This window comes from Hyaena hyaena, unplaced genomic scaffold (genome assembly GCF_003009895.1).
Source record: "Hyaena hyaena isolate Hyena2069 unplaced genomic scaffold, ASM300989v1 scaffold_925, whole genome shotgun sequence".
Classification (NCBI taxonomy): Eukaryota; Metazoa; Chordata; class Mammalia; order Carnivora; family Hyaenidae; genus Hyaena; species Hyaena hyaena.
The window spans coordinates 597,779-615,883 of NW_024081555.1; the positions used below are offsets into that span (position 1 = coordinate 597,779).

Genomic DNA, 18,105 nt, shown 5'->3' on the forward strand with positions numbered 1-18,105 from the left:
GTGATGGAGGAGAAAACAGGACTTCCTATCAGAAGATTCACCACTAAGTGACTATGTGATCCCAATGGGGTCTCTTATCCCCTGGGCCTCAGTTTCCTAATCTGTAAAATAATACCGGCCCCTCACTCATTATGGGATCTTTGTGGAGACAAAATGAGCTCGTGATTAAAATTGGAAGCTGCAAATTCCAGTGTGGATAGGAGTTGCTATTAGTTCTCTTGGTCTTTTGAGCTCTGTGATCCCCCTCCAGCTGGAGCTGACAGAGCCCAGATGCCCAAGGAGCCCTGGCACTGGGTCTCCAGGATCAACCATAGCTGAGCAGGAACAGCTGCGCCCTCCCGGGAGGGCCAGTAAGGAAAGGAGGCCTGTAAGTGGGAGGGGTGGGGATTTGAACCCCGGGTCAGAAGAAGCACAGAGGCTGTGAAGCAATTCCTAACTTGGATGAGAGTTAAGAGGCCCAGCTCCCATCTCCCACCGCCATTTTGGCTCCCATTCTGACATGTGACAGGTAAATGGGTCCACATGAAGCTATGATGGCTGCCCAGAGGTGAGGCCAGTCCAGGCCACCCTGGGGGAAGATCCAAGGCTGGCTCAGATCAGATCACATTACGAACTTGAGTCAACTACCTTCCTCCTGTCTTTTGAATCCTCAAAACCATGTAGCTCTAGGGGCACCTTGGTGGCTCAGCTGGTTAAGCCTCAGACTCTTGATCTCAGCTCAGGTCTTGGTCTCAGGCTCATGAGTTCGGGCCCCATGTTGGACTTCAATCTGGATGTGAAGCTTACTTTAAAAATAAACAAACAGGGGCGCCTGGGTGGCTTAGTCGGTTAAGCGTCCGACTTTCGCTTAGGTCATGATCTCACAGGTCGTGGGTTCGAGCCCCGCGTCGGGCTCTGTGCTGACTGCCAGCTCAGAGCCTGGAGCCTATTTCAGAGTCTGTATCTCCCTCTCTCTCTGACCCTCCCCTGCTCATGTTTTCTCTCTCTCTCTCTCCTAGAAATAAATAAAACATAAAAAAATAAAAATAAAAATAAACAAACAAACAAATAAATGACTATGTGGCTCTAGTGTCACTCCAACTAGCCCTATAGTGACAAGCAAGAAGAAAAACAGAAAGAGGATTGAGGACTGGCTCGGTGATAAGACCTAACTAGCTTTGCCAGCTCACTGGGACCCTGTGCATCTCTCTGCACAACTATCCTGGACTATTTTTTGACCTTTGTCTCCCTGACTTGTGAACTTGAGGGCACAAGGACTCTTGTTCATTTCTCTATCCCCAGGTGTTAAGCATTGTGTCAGGTACATGGTAGTGGTTGTGTCATTCCTTTCATAATTCTATTGAGCATTGTGCTAAGTGCTGGAGCTACAAAGTTGAACAAGCCAAGGTCCCTGCCCTCATGAAACTCATATTGTTTGTTTCTTTGGTTGGTTGGTTGGTTGGTTTTGGTTTTGGTGCTGAAACCTGGGAGCTCATATTTTAGTGAGGAAGACATTCAATACATCCACAATAAAGACGTAAACCGTGGGCGGAGGGATGTTACCTGAGAGATGGGCGACAGGGAAAATCTGAGATCTAAGCTGAAATGTGAAGGATAAAAAGAGCAAGACCAAGAACATCTTTGCTTAATACCTACGTGTTGCAAGGATGGATGGACAGATGAATGGACAGACAGGTGCTTGCGTCAGACAGAAGGGACAGCGACGGATTCTGCTGTGAATGAGACTCACGCTCTTGTACCCAGTCCCTGGTGTGCTTAACTCTAGAGAGGAGGGTGTGGGGGCAGCACTGGGGACCCAATTTCCAACCTGCTCTCCCAGAACTCCTGTTGAAGCCTCCGACCTGACCGAGGGACCGCTAGGGGGCGACCGAGAGCCCACTCATTTCCCTTTAAGGCCGAGGCGGAAGACTGACGGAGGAAGGGCCTTTGTGTCGGCGGGAGAGAAATAGGCCAGCCCCTTTAAGAGGGCGGAGACTCGGGAGTCGCGGCCGCTTCGAAAGTGGTCTCCGGCTCCGGTCCTCGGCTTCCCGGCTATTGCGTCTCGCGCCCCCCTTCCCCCCACTCCCGCCAGGGTCGCCGAGTCGCCTCTCTCCGACCTCGCCTCAGAGGCCCTGCAGCCCGGACTCAGACTCTCCCGCCCAGAGCAAGTCCGAGGCCCCGGCGACCCTTCGAGTCTGGGCCTTCCCGGCCCCCGGCTGGAGCCCGCCTGCTGTCGCCATGGTAATGCCGCGCCCAGGGGCCGCAGAACTGCCTTCCGGCTTCCAGCCCCCTCTCTCGTGCTAGCTGCACGGCCGGGTTAGGGTTTGGGTCAGAGCTTGGTGGCCTCGGGAGACCTGGGTTCTAGTCGGTGCTTGCCTGGAGACCCTCGGGAAGGTTCTCTCCACAGACCTCCCTCTGGGCCTCAGTTTCCCTCCTGTTGCCTTCTGTCTCTTCTTGGAGCACTCCTGGTCATTCTCCCCGGTGTGCTCAAACGTCAGGGCTCCAGAGACCGACCCCGACCTCTAACCCGGACACTCTGGTCCTTGGACCCTTGGGGGTGGGGGGACTAACTAGCTAACCGGCTAGACTAACTAGCTAACTAGCTCTTGCTCCTCTGGCCTCTGGGGTTAGGCACAGCCCTCTGCTGAGCTGGCCATGGTAGCCCTGCTGCCTAGAAAGAAAGAACTGTGGGCTGGGGCATCCTGCCCTCCTGGAATGCTGGCTCTGGGGCATTGGATTAGATAGAAGGAAGCCGCCGGTTTGGCTTTCAGGAACAAGGCCATTAGCACTGCTGGGCACACTTGGATTTATGGTAGCCTCTTGTTTGACCTGGGCTCCCCAGGCCAAATCTTTGGGATGTTGCAAAATCCTTAGGCCCGTGTGCACAGTGCTGAGTCTAATGAATGACCCATGTTCCCTTTGGCAGCTTTCCTCTTACCTGCCCCCCCTTCCCCCCTCCAGGGCTAACGCAGATGGACCCGCGTGGACTATTTTACAAGAAGGGATCCTGAATCATCCAATCTTTAAGTAAACCCCATCTCTTCCCTCTTCATCCCTTATTCCTCCCTCAGCACTAGCAAAAAAATAAATAAAAATACAGAGTACACCTGATGGTCGTGTTAGAATTGGAAAGAAGCAGAGTGAGGACAGAATGTACTTGCAAGCAGAATTCCTGCTCCAACCTCCATTGCTTTGTTTTCCTTTCAGGCATGCAGTTTGCAGAAGCTGTTTACTGTGGAAGAGGAGTTTGAAGATGAGGTAAGGAAGTGTTGGTGATCGGAGCTAGCAGAGGAGGTCTTCAGTTGTAACCACCCAGACCTAGAACGTTTCAAAGCAGCCTGCCCCAGCCCTCCTTGGATTTGACTTGTTATAGCTTTTTTTTGTCTGTGAGAGACTAAGAAAAAATGAGACATGTAACTGGTTTAGAAACAAAAGGCCAGAGACATGAGGTGCCTAATTGGCATCCTGTTATGTGATAAGGAGCCTGGCCTAGAAGATGAAGGATTCGACCAGATCAGAAGCTGGCACATTAGATTCACCCCTGCTGAGGCCCTAACGCATACCAATTAAACCAGGACTTCTGGGGATGGGCCCAGGCAGGGCTGTTTCTATTCTGGGGTTATCGTCAGAGATCACTGAACTAGCTAGCGATCCCCAGGACTCTCTTCCCTCTCGGATCCAACGGAGGTAGTTTCATCTGGGAGGCCCAAAATTGCTACCTGAAATCCTTTTCAGAAAGAGGTAGGATTTAAGTGAGTAAAACCCAAATAGGTAAATTAACCTGCTGCAGAATACAGCACTAACATTCCAGGTAAGGGTCCTGGCCTCCTGATTCCAGGCTAACACATGTGGAAGCTACCAAGCTACATTTATAGAGCAGAGTTGCTTTATTTTCTCCGTGACAAGCTATTCAAACCTATTTTTGTGTCTCCCAGCGCTGTGCTTTAAAAATCATGTTTAGGAATGGGGCGCCTGGGTGCCTCAGTCAGTTAAGTGTCTGATTCCAGCTCAGGTCAATATCTTGCAGGTTTGTGAGTTCGAGCCCCGCATCAGGCGCTGTGCTGACAGCTCAGAGCCTGGAACCTGCTTCGGATCTGTGTCTCCTTCTCTCTCTGCCCCTCCCCCACTCATGCTCTGCCTCTCTCTCTCTCAAAAATAAACATTTAAAGAAATTTGTTTTTAATCGTGTTTAGAATTTTGTCCAGATGCCCAGTTTGTACTCAGTATGGAGATGAATGCTGCACCGGGGCCCCACACTCCCTTCTTTTTTTAATTTATTTTTATTTTTTAAATAGTTTTTTAAAAAAATATTTTAATGTTTATTTAGTTTTGAGAGAGAGAGAGAGAGAGAGAGAGAAAGAGTGTAAGCAGGGAGAGAAGAGAGAGAGGGAGACAGAATCCAAAGCAGCTCCAGGCTCCCAGCTGTCAGCATGGATCCCAACACGGGGCTCGAACCCATGAAACGTGAGATCATGACCTGAGCTGAAGTCAGCCACTTAACCAACTGAGCCAGCCAGGCGCCCCTCCACACTTACCTACTTTCTAGGCTTTTGGAACCTGAGGTTTGAAAGGGAAAGCAGACCTTCCTCAGACCTCTTAAAAAATCAGTCTCTGGCTTGTCTCATTCACGGAGGCCCTAAGGCATAGTGATGGGGGCACATATGGGTTCTAGTCCTGATTCTGTGGAGTTACATAACTTCTCTGAGTCTCTGTTTCTGCCTCCATAAAACAGGACTAATAATAATACCTGTTAGGGCCACTGTGAAAATTCATTGCGAGAATTCTGGTAAAATTTTTACATGGTCCCTGGCACCCAGTGTGGTTTCAGATTGTTCAGACGTTTTTGTTATGACTTGGGGCTTGAATTTGTTGTTGTTGTTTTTTAATTCAAAATTGCCAGCTTTGTCGAGGAGATGTGTCCTTGTCTTTGTCTTTCAGCTTTGCAGATGTGTAATTATAAGCAGAAAACGTGGCCAAGTGCCTCGCGTGGGTCTCACCAGGTGACGGTAGGCCGGCTGGGCCGGCAACAGGATTAAGAATGAAAGTCTCTGGGAGCGCCTGGGTGGCTCAGTCGGTTGAGCATCTGACTTTAGCTCAGGTCATGATCTCATGGTTCGTGGGTTCGAGCCCCGCATCGGGCTCTGTGCTGACAGCTAGCTCAGACCCTGGAGCCTGCTTCAGATTCTGTGTCTCTTTCTCTCTCTACCCCTCCTCTGTTCATGCTCTGTCTCTCAAAAATAAATAAATGTAAAAAAAAAAAAAAAAAAAAAGAATGAAGGNAATAAATAAATGTAAAAAAAAAAAAAAAAAAAAAGAATGAAGGTCTCTGGGGCGCCTGGCCAGCTCCGTCAGTAGAGCACATGACTCTTGATCTTGGGGTCGTGAGTTCAAGTCCCACATTGGGCATAGAGATTACTTAAAAAAAAGAGTGGGGCACCTGGGTGGCTCAGTTGGTTAAGCATCCAACTTTGGCTCAGGTCAAGATCTCATGGTTCGTGGGTTCGACCCCCACGTCGGACTCTGTGCTGACAGCTAGCTTAGAGCCTGGAGCCTGTTTCAGATTCTGTCTCCCTCTCTCTCTGACCCTCCCCTGTTTACGCTCTCTCTCTCTCTCAGAAATAAATAAAACCTTAAAAAGAAAAAAAAAAAAGAGTGAAGTACTCAGACAGTTCAAGTTTCTGTTCCATGACCAGTCCCTTTCCTCCTTCCCAAGGCAGATGACGTCATGTCTAAGAGTCAGCTCTTTAGGAGAAAAGGGATCTATCAGCCTCCAGGATGGTCAGGAGTTTATTGCCACCGTGATTCTAATATTGTTATTATTGCTAAATCCCATGGACTAGGCTACGCTCCAGGACGCAAAGCCAGAAGAAGCCTTCGTCTGGCCCAGACACACCGGGGCAGCAGCAGGGGTTGGGGGCGGAGGGGACCTTCCTGTCAGTTACATCAGCAGTTCTGACTCAAAAACACCCTCAGAACAGGGCTGTTGCTCTTGAAGGTGTCAATCTCACCTTGCTTCCCAACTGGAATCCATACTTAATTTAACTTGCCTGAAAAGCTATATTTAACTTCTGCCTATTTTGCTGGATCCAAGGTCTCTGGCTTACTGACGGCTGTGTGTGTGTGTGTGTGTGTGTGTGTGTGTGTGTGTATGTGTGTGCGTGCGTGGACAGGGGGAGGCATGCGTTGGGGACAGGCAGCATGACCAGCTGGGGAGACCCCTATTGCACAGGCTGGACACCTTTTTTTTTTTTTTTTTTTTTTTAAGATTTTTATTTTTAAGTAATCTCTATACCCAGTGTGGGGCTCAAACTTACAACGTGGAGAGGAAGAGTCCCAGGATCCACCGACTGAGCCTGCCAGGCGCCCCAGAATGTTCCTGGTAGAAGTCTGGAGGTGGTGTGGTGCCTGGCTGGCTTGGTCGGTGGAGCATGGGACTCTTTTTTGTTTTTTTTTTAATGTTTATTTATTTTTGGAGGAGAAAGAGACAGAGTGCGAGCAGTGGAGGGGCAGAGAGAGAAGGAGATATAGAATCTGAAGCAGGCTCCAGGCTGTCCGCACAGAGCCTGATGTGGGGCTTGAACTTACAAACTGTGAGATCATGACCTGAGCCGAAGTCAGATGCTTAACCGACTGAGCCACCCAGGTGCCCCTGTGGAGCATGGGACTCTTGATCTCCAGGTTGTAAGTTCGAGCCCCACGTTGGATACAGAAATCACTGAAAAATAAAATCTTTTAAAAAAAAAGTCTGGAGGTGGGCTCATGGGCAAAGTCAAAGATGGTGAGAGACTCCACCATTGCCTTTCATGCCTTGGTTTCTCACTTGAGACGTATCTGCACTTATATACACACCACATACCTGAAATAGTAAAAGCAAGAGTGTTTATTTGGGGCACCTGGGTGGCTCAGTCGGTTGAGCGTCCATCTCTTGTTTTCGGCTCAGGCTCACAGTTCAGGAGTTCAAGCCCCATGTTGGGCTTTGTGGTGACAGCACGGAGCCTACTTTGGATTCTCTGTCCCCCTATCTGCCCCTCCCCCACTCGTGTGTGCACATGCGCTCTGTCTCCCTCTCTCTCTCAAAATATAAATGTAAAAAAGAGAGAGAGAGATGTTTCTTAATTTCCAGATGCCAAAACCCACTATGTGTTTCTTTGTAGGATTTCTTGTCTGCTGTCGAGGATGCAGAGAACGAGTTTGCTGGCTCATGGCCCGTGAATGCCGGGTGCCTGAGGCCTGTCTCTTCCAGGCCACGGGACACTGTGCAGGCGCAGGCTTCTGGGCAGCCGCCGCTATGCCCTGCTGCTCATTCAGAGGCTCTGGGCCCGTCAGCCCTGGGACTCCGCCTTCCTACCTCCAGCACACTCGGGGCCATCAGGGGTCCACCTTCCACAGGAACAGCCCCCCTAAGGCCCATCTCGACTTCCAGCAGCTGGACCGGCCATCACAGACGAGTGACACTGACAGAAGCACTCAGGAAGCCAGCAAGCTCCCCGCCCTCAGCCTCCCGCTCCCTGCACCCCTTTGAGAGCCCACAGCAGGTGATTAGTGGCTTTGAGGGGACTGAACAAGATGACTTTGATAAGGTCCTGGCAAGCATGGAGCTGGAGGGGCCTGGCCTGGAGCTGGGACTTGGGACCAGCAGTGAGGCCCCAGGAGTCCCGGCCACCTGGCAGCAGGAGGACTCGGCCTTGGCTAAAAAGGCCTGCGTAGCTGATCTGAGCAGGTCTTGCCATAAGGGGCCCACGCCTGCCTCCCACGTACTAAGGACCAGCTCAGCCCATGACGAGCCCCAAGCACCCGGTGTCCGCCGTGGGGCCGCGCCGCCCCACCTGAGACCTGGTGCCGTGAGCGACCTTCCTTTCCCAGCCGCCTCCGTGCTTCCTGCCCAGCAGCCCCGCTCAGAAGCCTGCCCCAAGGGGCCTGCTCTTCGAGCACTGCCGCCTCTCCCAGCGGCCAGCACACCAGCTCAGAGCAGCCCCCAGAGTCGTTTCCCCAGTCAGTCGTTCCAGTGTCCAAACGCCTGCCTACGGGGCAAATCTCCCCCTCCTGGATCACGAACGCCCAACCCTATCTGCCCTGCTCCCTCAAGGACTAACTTAACGTCATTTCCCCGGAGCCCCTTACAACCCCGAGCTCCAGTGTCTTCCGTCAAGTGTCCCGCCGGCCCCCCAAAGAGCCCCCGTTCCCCACTGGTTCCCCGAGCAGCGCTGCAGACGCCCATCGTCACCAACCACCTGGTGCAGCTGGTCACTGCCGCCAGCCGGACACCCCAACAACGTGCCTGCGCCAAAACCCGCCGCTTCCCCGGGCCCGCAGGGGTCCTGCCCCACCAGGTGAGTGACGGCTCCTCTTTGGGAGAAGCCAGAGCTGTCCAGGACATTGCGCGGACGACGGGGAGAAGGAGAGTGCCCAGTGTCGTCTGGTCCCAGACTATCTTCACTCCTGGGGGGAGGATGGGAAGGAAGGAGAGAGAGGGCTTTCCTTTTCTTTTCTTTTCTTTTCTTTTCTTTTCTTTTCTTTTCTTTTCTTTTCTTTTCTTTTCTTTCCTTCCCTTCCCTTCCCTTCCCTTCCCTTCCCTTCCCTTTCCTTTTTTAATGTTTTTTTTCGAGAGAGAGACAGACAGAGTGAGAACGGGAGGGGCAGAGAGAGAGGGAGACGCAGAATCTGAAGCAGGATCCTGGCTCTGAGCTGTCCGCCCAGAGCCCGATGCTGGGCTCAAACCCACAAACCATGACATCATAACCTGATCTGACGCTGGAGGCTTAAATGATGGAGCCACCTGGGTGCCCCAGAGAGAGGGCTTTCAGAGTGGTAGAAGAAGTCAAAAAAAAGTGGGAAGAAAGAATCGAGTGCTTAAAAAACCACAGGCGAGAGAGGTCCTTTGGCTCTGAGACCTCGACAACTTTTATGCTTCCGTTGAGCACCCACTGCTTGCTAGCGCTAAGGCGGGCAGTTCATTCCCTTCTATTTCCCAAGGATTTGTATGTGTTGGGCAATTTGCTTGGAACTGAGAGTGCAGAGGTTAAAATAGAAGTTCAGCCCAGTGGAAGAAGCAGAGGCGAAGAAGCAATTAGACATAAAATGCATAGAGTGAGTAGAGGTCATTCCTCGGGTGCAGGGGAGACACTGGGCTCCTTACTGAGGGGCTCTGGCGGGATGGCTAGGAGGTTAACAGGTGTGTGTAGGAAGGCTGTGCTCTGGGACACATTTCAGCAGTGGGAAGACATGGAATAGCATGTGCAAAGGCACAGCAGCATAAGAGCAAGATGCTATCAGAGGAGCGCAGCTCGAGTGTAGGGTTGGCGTGGGGAAGCGGGCTGTGCCAGGAGTTTGGATTTCGGTGGTGGCGGAGGGATAGTACCCATCAGACCATCTTGGATCAGATCCCAGATAATGGGACTCTACGGGTCTGGTCCGGTTGTGATTGGTGTACTCCTTTTCTCACATTCTGAGGGTGGTTCAAGTCATTTCTGTCTGTCACTTGCCCTTCGCTAGCACTTTAAGGGAGATCCAAGAAGGCCAGCCATCTACATTCCTCCCAGACCAAACCTCTGTAGGGAATTGTTCAGTCCCCGAGAAGGGACGTGGGGAAAACTGCCCCTTTGGCTATCCCAGGCCTCTCTATCCGGGTCATTGCCTCCTTCAGGAAGCCCTGGCTTTTGCTCCTGGGCCAGCTCCAGCTTCCTCACATTCCCAAAACAGTCCCCAAAGCATCTTTTTTTTGAGCTGCCCATGAGGCTCCTGAGACTTCGTTAGGAGAGACGTAATATGTGTTAATTGTCCCTGATAGTTTCCTGAACTCATTATGTAACCCAGACAAGATGCGGCACTTGTAAATAACAGCTGCTGAGCTCACTCTCGCCTTTTCCACCCCTCTCCCCTCGCAGCACGGCGGGAGGAATCTGGAGGAGATCATGGTTTCCACACCGCAGACTCCGACTCACGGCGCCCTGGCCAAATTCCGGGCCGAGGTAACTCATTCCCTGCGAGCATTCGCTTCCTGGGCCATCACTGAAGAGTGAGGGACATCCCCGCACATTTCAGGAGTTGAGAAGCAGAGTCTGTGCTCCTAGCCCTGTTCCCCAGGGTCACACGCCCAAGGGCATGTGGACAAGGCACTTTGGGGAGGTGGCAATTGTCCTGGCGCGAAGGGAAGCCTGTCCTGATGCTGAGGGATGCCAGGGGTCCCGTCTTCTTCTCTAAGAAAGAAAGGCCCAGCTGACTCCACCTTCCCTCGGGAGGGGAGTGTAATAATTATTAGGAAATTGTATCTCAGGAACCCCTCCTCTCAGGTCTCGGAATTGAGCGGGGAAGGATCTGCCTTCATCTCTCCTCCAGTGGATTCCTTTTTGGTGGATGAGACCCATCCTTCCTCCTCACTGGGATTCTCGTTGACCGACTCTGCCTTCACACCCGCTTTTGCTTTTAATTCTAGCTATTTTTCTCTTTGCTGCAGTTCCACAGATCCAGCAGTCAGCTTCAGGTCCAAAGCAGCAAATACTCCTCTGGGTTCAAAGCATATTTTTCTCTTTTTAATGTTTCATTTTCAGAGAGGGATACAGAGTGAGCGGGGGAGGGGCAGAGAGAGAGGGAGACACAGAAGACGAAGCAGGCTTCAGGCTCCGAGCTGTCAGTACAGAGCCCAACAGGGGGCTCGAACCCATGAACCACGAGATCATGACCTGAGCTGAAGTCAGACGCTTAACTGACTGAGACACCAAGGCATTTTTTAATATAAGCATTTTTTAGTATAAGATGGTTAATAGTTAAGCCAGAGGCATCCCAAATAAAATATGACTGGTTTCAAAATGACTAAGGCACCCCGGAACCCTATCAGTGTTACGTGGGGGTCCCTGGCCCTCAGACTTTCCGAGTCTGTTACATAGGAGATAAGCATGGGCAGATAGGCTTTTGCTTCAGTGCGACTAAAGTCAGGACCTGATTTAAAATTAAAAGAAATTTTTTTTGAGAGAGAGAGGGTGCAAGTGAGTGAGGGAGAGAGAGAGGATCCCATGAGGGGCAGAGAGAGAGAAAGAGGGCAGAGAGAGAGAAAGAGGGAAGAGAAAGAGAGAGAGAGAGAGAGGCTCACCTGAAGTGGAGCTCATGGTTCACCCAAGGGGGGACTCAGACTCACAAACTGTGAGATCCTGACCTGAGCCGAAGTCAGACGCTTAACGCCTGAGCCACCCAGGTGCCCTAAAATGAAATGAAATAAATTCAACCAGGAGCACCTCTGCTGTCGCTGATAAGTGAAGGATGGGCTATGCGACAAGATTTCAGGTACCATTTTGTGACCAAGGGGGTAAGAAAGGAGAGACTGTGGCCGCCGTGTTGCAGGGAGCATGCCCTTCCCTCCCACCCCTCCGTCCTGTCTCAGTCAAGGTCTGTAGCAGGGTGGATCCATTAACACAGCCCCCCCCACCCCCACCCCCCTCTGCTCTGTGGTGCCAGATGGTTACTAGTTCCCAGGCGTCGGCGGAGGAGGATTTTGGGCGAGGGCCCTGGCTGGCCATGAAAGCTGCCCTGGGCCTGGATGAGAGAGACCCCACCTGCTTCCTCTGCACCTATAGCATCGTCATGGTGCTGCGGAAGGTAAGGAAGGGTCCTGGGTGCTGCGACGTGCGAGGAGGACCATTTTGATCCTTTTTCCCAACCTGCTGTCCTATCCACCTCAAGAAAGGGGCTGCCTGTTCGCCCCCTCTTACCCCAGGCCTGGCCCTGAGCAGCAGCATCGAGTCCCTTTGTATCTTCCACTCACCTAGCATCCCACTACCGTCCACACTATCAGGCACAGGTGGGAGGAGAAAGCGGGTTATGGGTTTGTCTCTGCATGTCCAGGCCCTGGATGAGGCGGGGTGAGCACACAGTTAGCCTTCCAGCCCCCTAGAGGTCAGGGGTCGTATGCAGACACATGCCCGCGGCCTGCTGTGACGTAGCTCTCTGTAAATACATACATGCTGGAGAAAGGAAGCAGGGGGACGAAAGGACCTGCCAGCTCCGGGTGTGCCGGAGAGAGTCAGGATGGGTGCTTCAGACTGCCTTTCTGCCCTCCACAAAAACAAGATCATCACCACGCCTGTACTCCGTCCCCCTCCCCACCCCCACCCCGTCCCCCGGTTGCCCTGGTGCACTTGGGAACCTTCCAGGTGGGATCTTGCTCAGCAAATGCCTCTCCTTGTAACCAGGCAGCCCTGAAGCAGCTTCCCAGGAACAAGGTGCCCAGCATGGCAGTGATGGTCAAGTCCCTGAGCCGGAGCACAATGGACGCCAGTGTGGTTTTCAGGGACCCCACGGGTGAGAAGTTAGGCTCTGGGGCTGTCTGATGAGTGGCCTTCATTGAGTTCAGGGGATGAGGAGGAGTCATCCTCTCTCCATGTGCAGATGGGAAAATTGAGGCAGCGAGCAGCCCACTTCCCCACCAGGGCCCAATCCAGTCACTGTGCTGTCCCTGACCCAGCCTGATGGGCCACACGGTATTTGCAGGAGAGATGCAGGGCACGCTGCACAGGTCGCTGCTCGAGACCCGTCAGAGTGAGCTGAAGCCTGGCTCGGTGCTGCTGCTGAAGCAGGTATGGGGGCTCCAGATGGGGGACCCTCCCCACCAGCCCTCCCGACCCTGGAGACAGCCCCCGAGTGGTCGGTCTGGCTCCCTTCCCTCCCGGTCCCAGGCAAGGGATGGCCAGGCTAGTGCTAGACCCTGCCTCCTATTCTGTGGGGGCGGATGGGGACGGGGGCTTGTGTTTTGCAGGGAGGGGAGCATGGTGCCCGCTTCTGCTGGGCTCCTACTCCAGGGCTGGGGCAGGGCCGGTGTGTGGGAGCCCGGTGCCGAGGCCGGGGAGGGACAGGCAGGCGGGGACCAGGTGGCACGGGACCACATCTGGTGCCCCACCGGGGCACTGACCTTCCCCTTCCTCAACTCCAGGTTGGAGTCTTTTCTCCTTCGCTCCGAAATCACTACCTCAACGTGACACCCAACAACCTGGTCCATATTTACAGCCCAGATTCTGGGGATGGGAACTTCCTGATGCCATCTCAGCCCTTCCCCAAGGTATGAGGAGCAGGATGGAACAGGGCCTGGGAGATGCGCATTCTGCCTGTATATTCTGGTACCTTCCCCTCCTTCACTCTCGGGGGCAGAGGTGGGAGGGGGGCAGTTGCCCTGAGGTGAGGAGATGCCTCTGGGGACAGGGTCGTCTCCTCCTGTTCCGGGCCCAGCCACCTGCCAGACGGCAGAGTAACAGGACCTGGAGCAGCCGGCTTCCTGGTGATCGTGATCTGATGACAGGCTTGGGCCCTGGAGAGCGTGGGAGTCACTTGAGAACTAACCAAGCTGTGGGTCCCCCAGAGGGTGTGGGGTCAGTAAGTGACTGAGGGTCAGATCTGCTACAGGTGGCAGAGAAGAGCGAGCTACATCTGCACTGTCGGGTGAGCCGGCACTCGCTCTGCGGCTTCCCTCCTGGCCTCCACCTACGCTAGGTGAGGCGGCACCCACACAGAACCCTCTTGGGAACTAAAGGAGAGCGGGGCTCCAGGCAGCTCCACTCCCGGCTAAGAGTGCCAAGCCTGCCCTTGACTTGGCCCACACTGTCCCCTCGGTGGCCTCTTCCACTCTTCCTGGGATCCTGGGTTGTTATCATGGCCTGGCCTGGAGGTCAGGTAACCTGGGTCATGTCCCCACTCTGCTGGTAATTTGTAACGTGACCTTGGGCAAGTCCTGGCCCTGCCCCCGCTCTTGCTTCATCTATAAAGTGAACGTGTTCAACTGATGACTTCCACTCATGGCACGTTTCGCTCTAATGGCCTGCTTCCATTTCCCTTGTCTTTCCCCTTAACCTTCCATGTTTTCTCAAAATCACCCTCCTTCCAAAAAAACCATCTTTCCTTTTCTTTTCAATGTCAAGATATCGGGGCGCCTGGGTGGCTCCATCGGTTAAGCATCCGACTTCGACTCAGGTCATGAACTCACGGTTCGTGGGTTTGAGCCCCGCGTTGGGATCTCTGCTGACTGACGGCTAGCTCAGAGCCTGGAGCCTGTCTTCAGATTCTGTGTCTCCCTCTCTCTCTGACCCCTTCCTGTTCACGCTGTCTCTCTCTCAAAAATAAATAAAACATTAAGAATTTTTTTTTTAAATATCAAGATATCCATACTCATTGACAAAAACTGAAATGGTACAGAGTCAAGCAAAGCTTGAAACTTACTCTTCTCCATCCCCATTCCCTAGGGCTGACTGTAGTTAACAGTTTAATTACTAATTTCCATTACCTGCTCATATATTAGCTAGTGTGGGGATTATTAACAGCTTTTTAATCCCAGGCCAACTCCTCAGCAAATTTTTGAATGGCCACGTTGCTCTCTGCTCTAGCTACATATAGATTTCCTAACACACCAGCAACCAACAGAATTAGTAAAGAAGAGAGCCCGAAAAAGTTTTTTGTTTTTTTTAAATTATCTGCTGTTTGGGGCATTGGGTATTTCATCTCCCTCCCCTGGGTGACTGGCCCTTGCCGCCCTCCTCTTTTGTGTCTTTCCCAAACCCCCACCTGTTCCTTTGAGGTTGTCTGGGGGGACATGGAATTGTCCAGAGGATTATCAGGAGCCCAGGCGGCGGTAACCAGGCCCTCTGTCCCCAGGACCCCAGGAGCTTTGCTGGCGCCCTCCATCAAGAGACCAAGACCGCAAAGTCTGGAAGAGTCCTGAGAACAGCGCACGGGGCAGAAGCAGGGGCCTCCCCTGAGCAGGAACTCCCGGAAGCAGGTGAGGCAGTCAGCGCCCCGGGAGGCAAAAAAGCATTGCCTTTTATTTCCTCTTGCGTAGCACAGCCAGAAAGATCTGGCCTTGCCTGTCTCTCCTCCTCCTGTCAATCTTTGGGTCTTCTACAGTCTTAGAAATCAGATGTGGTGTCTTTTCAGGCAAGGCTGCAGTCCCCAAACTAACTAGCAGCGTGAGAGGGACCATGTGAAGCAAATACAGCGTGAGCCACAGGTCCCCCCCACCCCCAGCACCGTTTCCAGGCCATGTGCTGTTAGCCGCAAGGAGAGGAGCTGGCCCCATCCTTCTGCCACAGCTCAAGCCTCCTGTGGGCTGATGGCCAGACCCCAGAGGCAGATTTCCCCATCCTGACCAAGCTCAGAGGCCCTCCAGGCAGTGCTGAGGGGCCCCACATCCATGTGGGACCAGGATACAGACCTGTTGGGGTACGACCAGCCTGTTCCTCGGGGTGGGGGGTGAGGCACATCACCCAGGTGAAGCTAGCACGATCCAAGTCTGTGCCTCAGCTTTTTGATTCCATAAATTCAACCCTGCCTGGCCCCACGGTTCATGAGATTATGGCTAAGTGTCTCGCATCAGGGGCCCCTGGCTGGCTCAGTTGGAACAGTGTGCCACTCTTGATCTCAGGGTTGTGAATTCAAGCCCCGCGCTGGGTGTAGAGATTACTTAAATAATCCTGGGAGTGTCTCACATGAACCAATGTTGCCGTAGACCAGCGGATAAACCACAAAGCCCACTTACTTAGAGCCTATGAGAAAGTACCCCTTAGGCTGGAATCTTCTCTGGAATGTTGCATTCATTCCTTAGAAGTAAGCTTGCCCGTACAGTATTGTGGCTGGTGTCACGCCTGCACTGTAGGGACAGACGTGCTGAGCAGACAACCACCTGTGATGGTTGGACAGGGCGTGGAGACACCCGTGCTTGTTCTTACCCTGATTCCTAGTTCCCTAGGCCCGCGCTGACTGCTCGTTCCCCTTCATTTAATGCAGAGTTTTCCCGAATAGCCCTAATGTAGCTAGTGACAGCCACCTTTTTCTGTTACTAATTTCAGTCCCACTTCCCCTCGTACAGGGCTGGTCACCTCAATCAGATTTTGAATGTCCCCAGACAGGCTTCTACCCTTCCAGTGGCCACATGTGTCACATGTCTGTGCCAGGCCGGACTCACCTCCACAGGTGTAGTTTCCAGTCTGACTAACTCCGTCCACGGTGCGGGGGTTTTCCAGCTGGAAGTCGTCCGTGGCCCTGGCGTCAGAGGGACCTTGGGTCTGCTCACCACGGGCAGGCTGTTTGACCTCTTTGGACTCGGTTTTCTTCAGACAAAGTGGGGATTCTAACAGGAAGAACCATGAGCTGCCCTGTGAAGGGTACTGTGAGGACTGGAAGGAAGGGCTGAGTAGGGCGGGTACGGCCCTGCGCCCAGCACAGCACGCGCTCCGCAAGTGTTAGCTGCTATCGTGAGCAGTGCTGGTACCCGGCTCGAGGTCCAGGATCTCAGACGTAAGCACCCGCCTGAGAACTACAGTCGGGGACAGTTACTTCCTTCCAAGCGCCCCTGGATGCCCTGTGGGAAAGGGGGTGACGTTGTCTCACACTTTGGAGGCGAGAAACCAGATTAGGGAATGCCGTGACCCCGAACACCTGAGATGGCTTTCCCGGCCTTTCTCCCCCCACGTCCGAGGAGAGGGCTGCACTGGAGGAGCTCTGGAGCCTGTCTAGCGCTAGGCCTCTGGATGCAAAGAGAGGGACCACCGAGACCCAGGGGGAGAGTCTTCTTGGCATTTTGTCCGTGCCTCCTGTGTGTGCGCGTGTGGGACACAGAGGGAAGAGGGGAGGCGGGCGAGCCTCAGGCCGTTAGCGCGTCACGGCTGCCCAGCTGTGTGGCCAGGCCCAGTCCCCCCTGAAGGGCAGGAGCTTTGGATCTGAGTGACATGGAACCCTACTGTTGACACTAAGTCCACCTACCCTCTCCATGTCCCCCTGCAGATGACCTGGACGGACTCCTGAGTGAGCTCCCTGAGGACTTTTTCTGTGGGACCGGCAGTTGGGACTGCCCCGAGGCGAGGCACCCTCCGTGAGCACGCAGCCTCTCGGCACCCGAGCAGGATCCCCGGTTGTGTCGGATCGGGTCCCGGGGAGAGGGGGAGCCTGGCCCGACTGCAGGATAAACACGGCTCCGGGCTTTTAGGGCCGCCTTGACCTTGGGTGCCTTCCCTGGGAGCACCCTTGTCCCTCCGACTCCCCGCTGCTGTCACTCATGCCAGAACTCAGCCCAGGAATGACCTTTCTGCTGCTCTGTCCTCCAGGCCCTTGGGTGCAACCATTCCTTCTCCTGCTGGGGGAAAGTGTGGCCCTCCCCTGCCTCACCTTGACTTTAGAGGCCCCTGAGCTCCTTACTCCCTGTCCCTGGACACCTGAGGAGCCACAGGAGCCATACCCCAGCAGTGGCGGCCCGTCCCTCCGGGCGGGGAAGCAACACACTCGGACTTCCCTCTGCTTTGTCTCTTGAGGCTGTAGCTGCCCAGCTCACCTGTGCCCTGGGTTCCCAGGGGCGGGGGGCAGGGGTGCGGCTGTGGTGTCTTGTTCTGAAATAAAGCAGCTGCCTGCCCCGCTCGCCTCCCTCTGCTCTCCGCTCTCACTGCTGCTCGTCCTGCCTGCCTTGCCGGCAGTGCTTTGGCCGGGGCAGAGCCAAGCTGCTCGTTCTCCTCTCTCCCTGTCTCTTTTTCCATAAACTCTTCTCCTAGACACTTGTGGATTTACAGAATTATCACAAAGATGGTACAGGGAGTTCCTATGCATCCCACACCCAGTTTCCCCCTCAGCATCTTACGTTAGTACCAACACTTCTTAACAACTAAACAACCGGGAATCGTACATGACAAAGGTTGGCGGAACTTAATGCTTTCTTCCAATTTACAGTTTCCCTGCTGTCCCTTTTCTGTCAGGATCCCACGTTCCACTAAGGGGTCCTGTCTCTTCAGGCTCCTCTCGGTTCTGGCGGTTTCCTCAGACCTTCCCCATTTTTTTGTTTTTTTTGTTTTGTTTTGTTTTAATGACTTTGACAGCTTTGAAGAGCATGGGTCCAGCACATTCCAGGAGGCCCTCTACTGGAACTTTAAGATGAGACTAGGGCTATGTGTTTCGCGGAGGAAGGCCACAGAAGTAAGGTGTGTTCTCATCACACGTCAAGAGTTGATGTTGACCTTGATCACCTGGCTGAAGTAGTGTTTGCCAGGGTTCTCCACTGTACCTTTTTTTCTTCTCTCTTTTCATACTGACCTCTCTGGCAGAAAGTCACTGGGTGTGGCCCATGCTTATGGAATGAGGAGTTCTGTTCTACCCTCTCTAAGGACAGACGAT

General features: G+C 53.4%; 1 protein-coding gene across 1 annotated transcript; it reads left to right on the forward strand.

Moving 5' to 3' along the window:
- Positions 1-1,993: 1,993 nt before the first annotated feature.
- HROB (homologous recombination factor with OB-fold) lies at positions 1,994-17,358 on the forward strand. The gene is made up of 10 exons (XM_039220887.1): positions 1,994-2,220; positions 3,187-3,237; positions 7,134-8,309; positions 9,864-9,947; positions 11,428-11,568; positions 12,162-12,270; positions 12,460-12,545; positions 12,899-13,024; positions 14,608-14,731; positions 16,732-17,358. The coding sequence occupies exons 1-10, from the start codon at positions 2,218-2,220 to the stop codon at positions 16,821-16,823; spliced, it is 1,992 nt and encodes a 663-aa protein (XP_039076818.1). The 5' UTR covers positions 1,994-2,217; the 3' UTR covers positions 16,824-17,358.
- The last annotated feature ends 747 nt before the right edge of the window (positions 17,359-18,105 follow it).

Coding starts and splice junctions, on each gene's coding strand:
- HROB (XM_039220887.1), top strand. Junction 11,569..12,161: donor TCGTCATGGTGCTGCGGAAG/GTAAGGAAGGGT, acceptor CCTTGTAACCAG/GCAGCCCTGAAGCAGCTTCC. Junction 12,271..12,459: donor GGTTTTCAGGGACCCCACGG/GTGAGAAGTTAG, acceptor CGGTATTTGCAG/GAGAGATGCAGGGCACGCTG.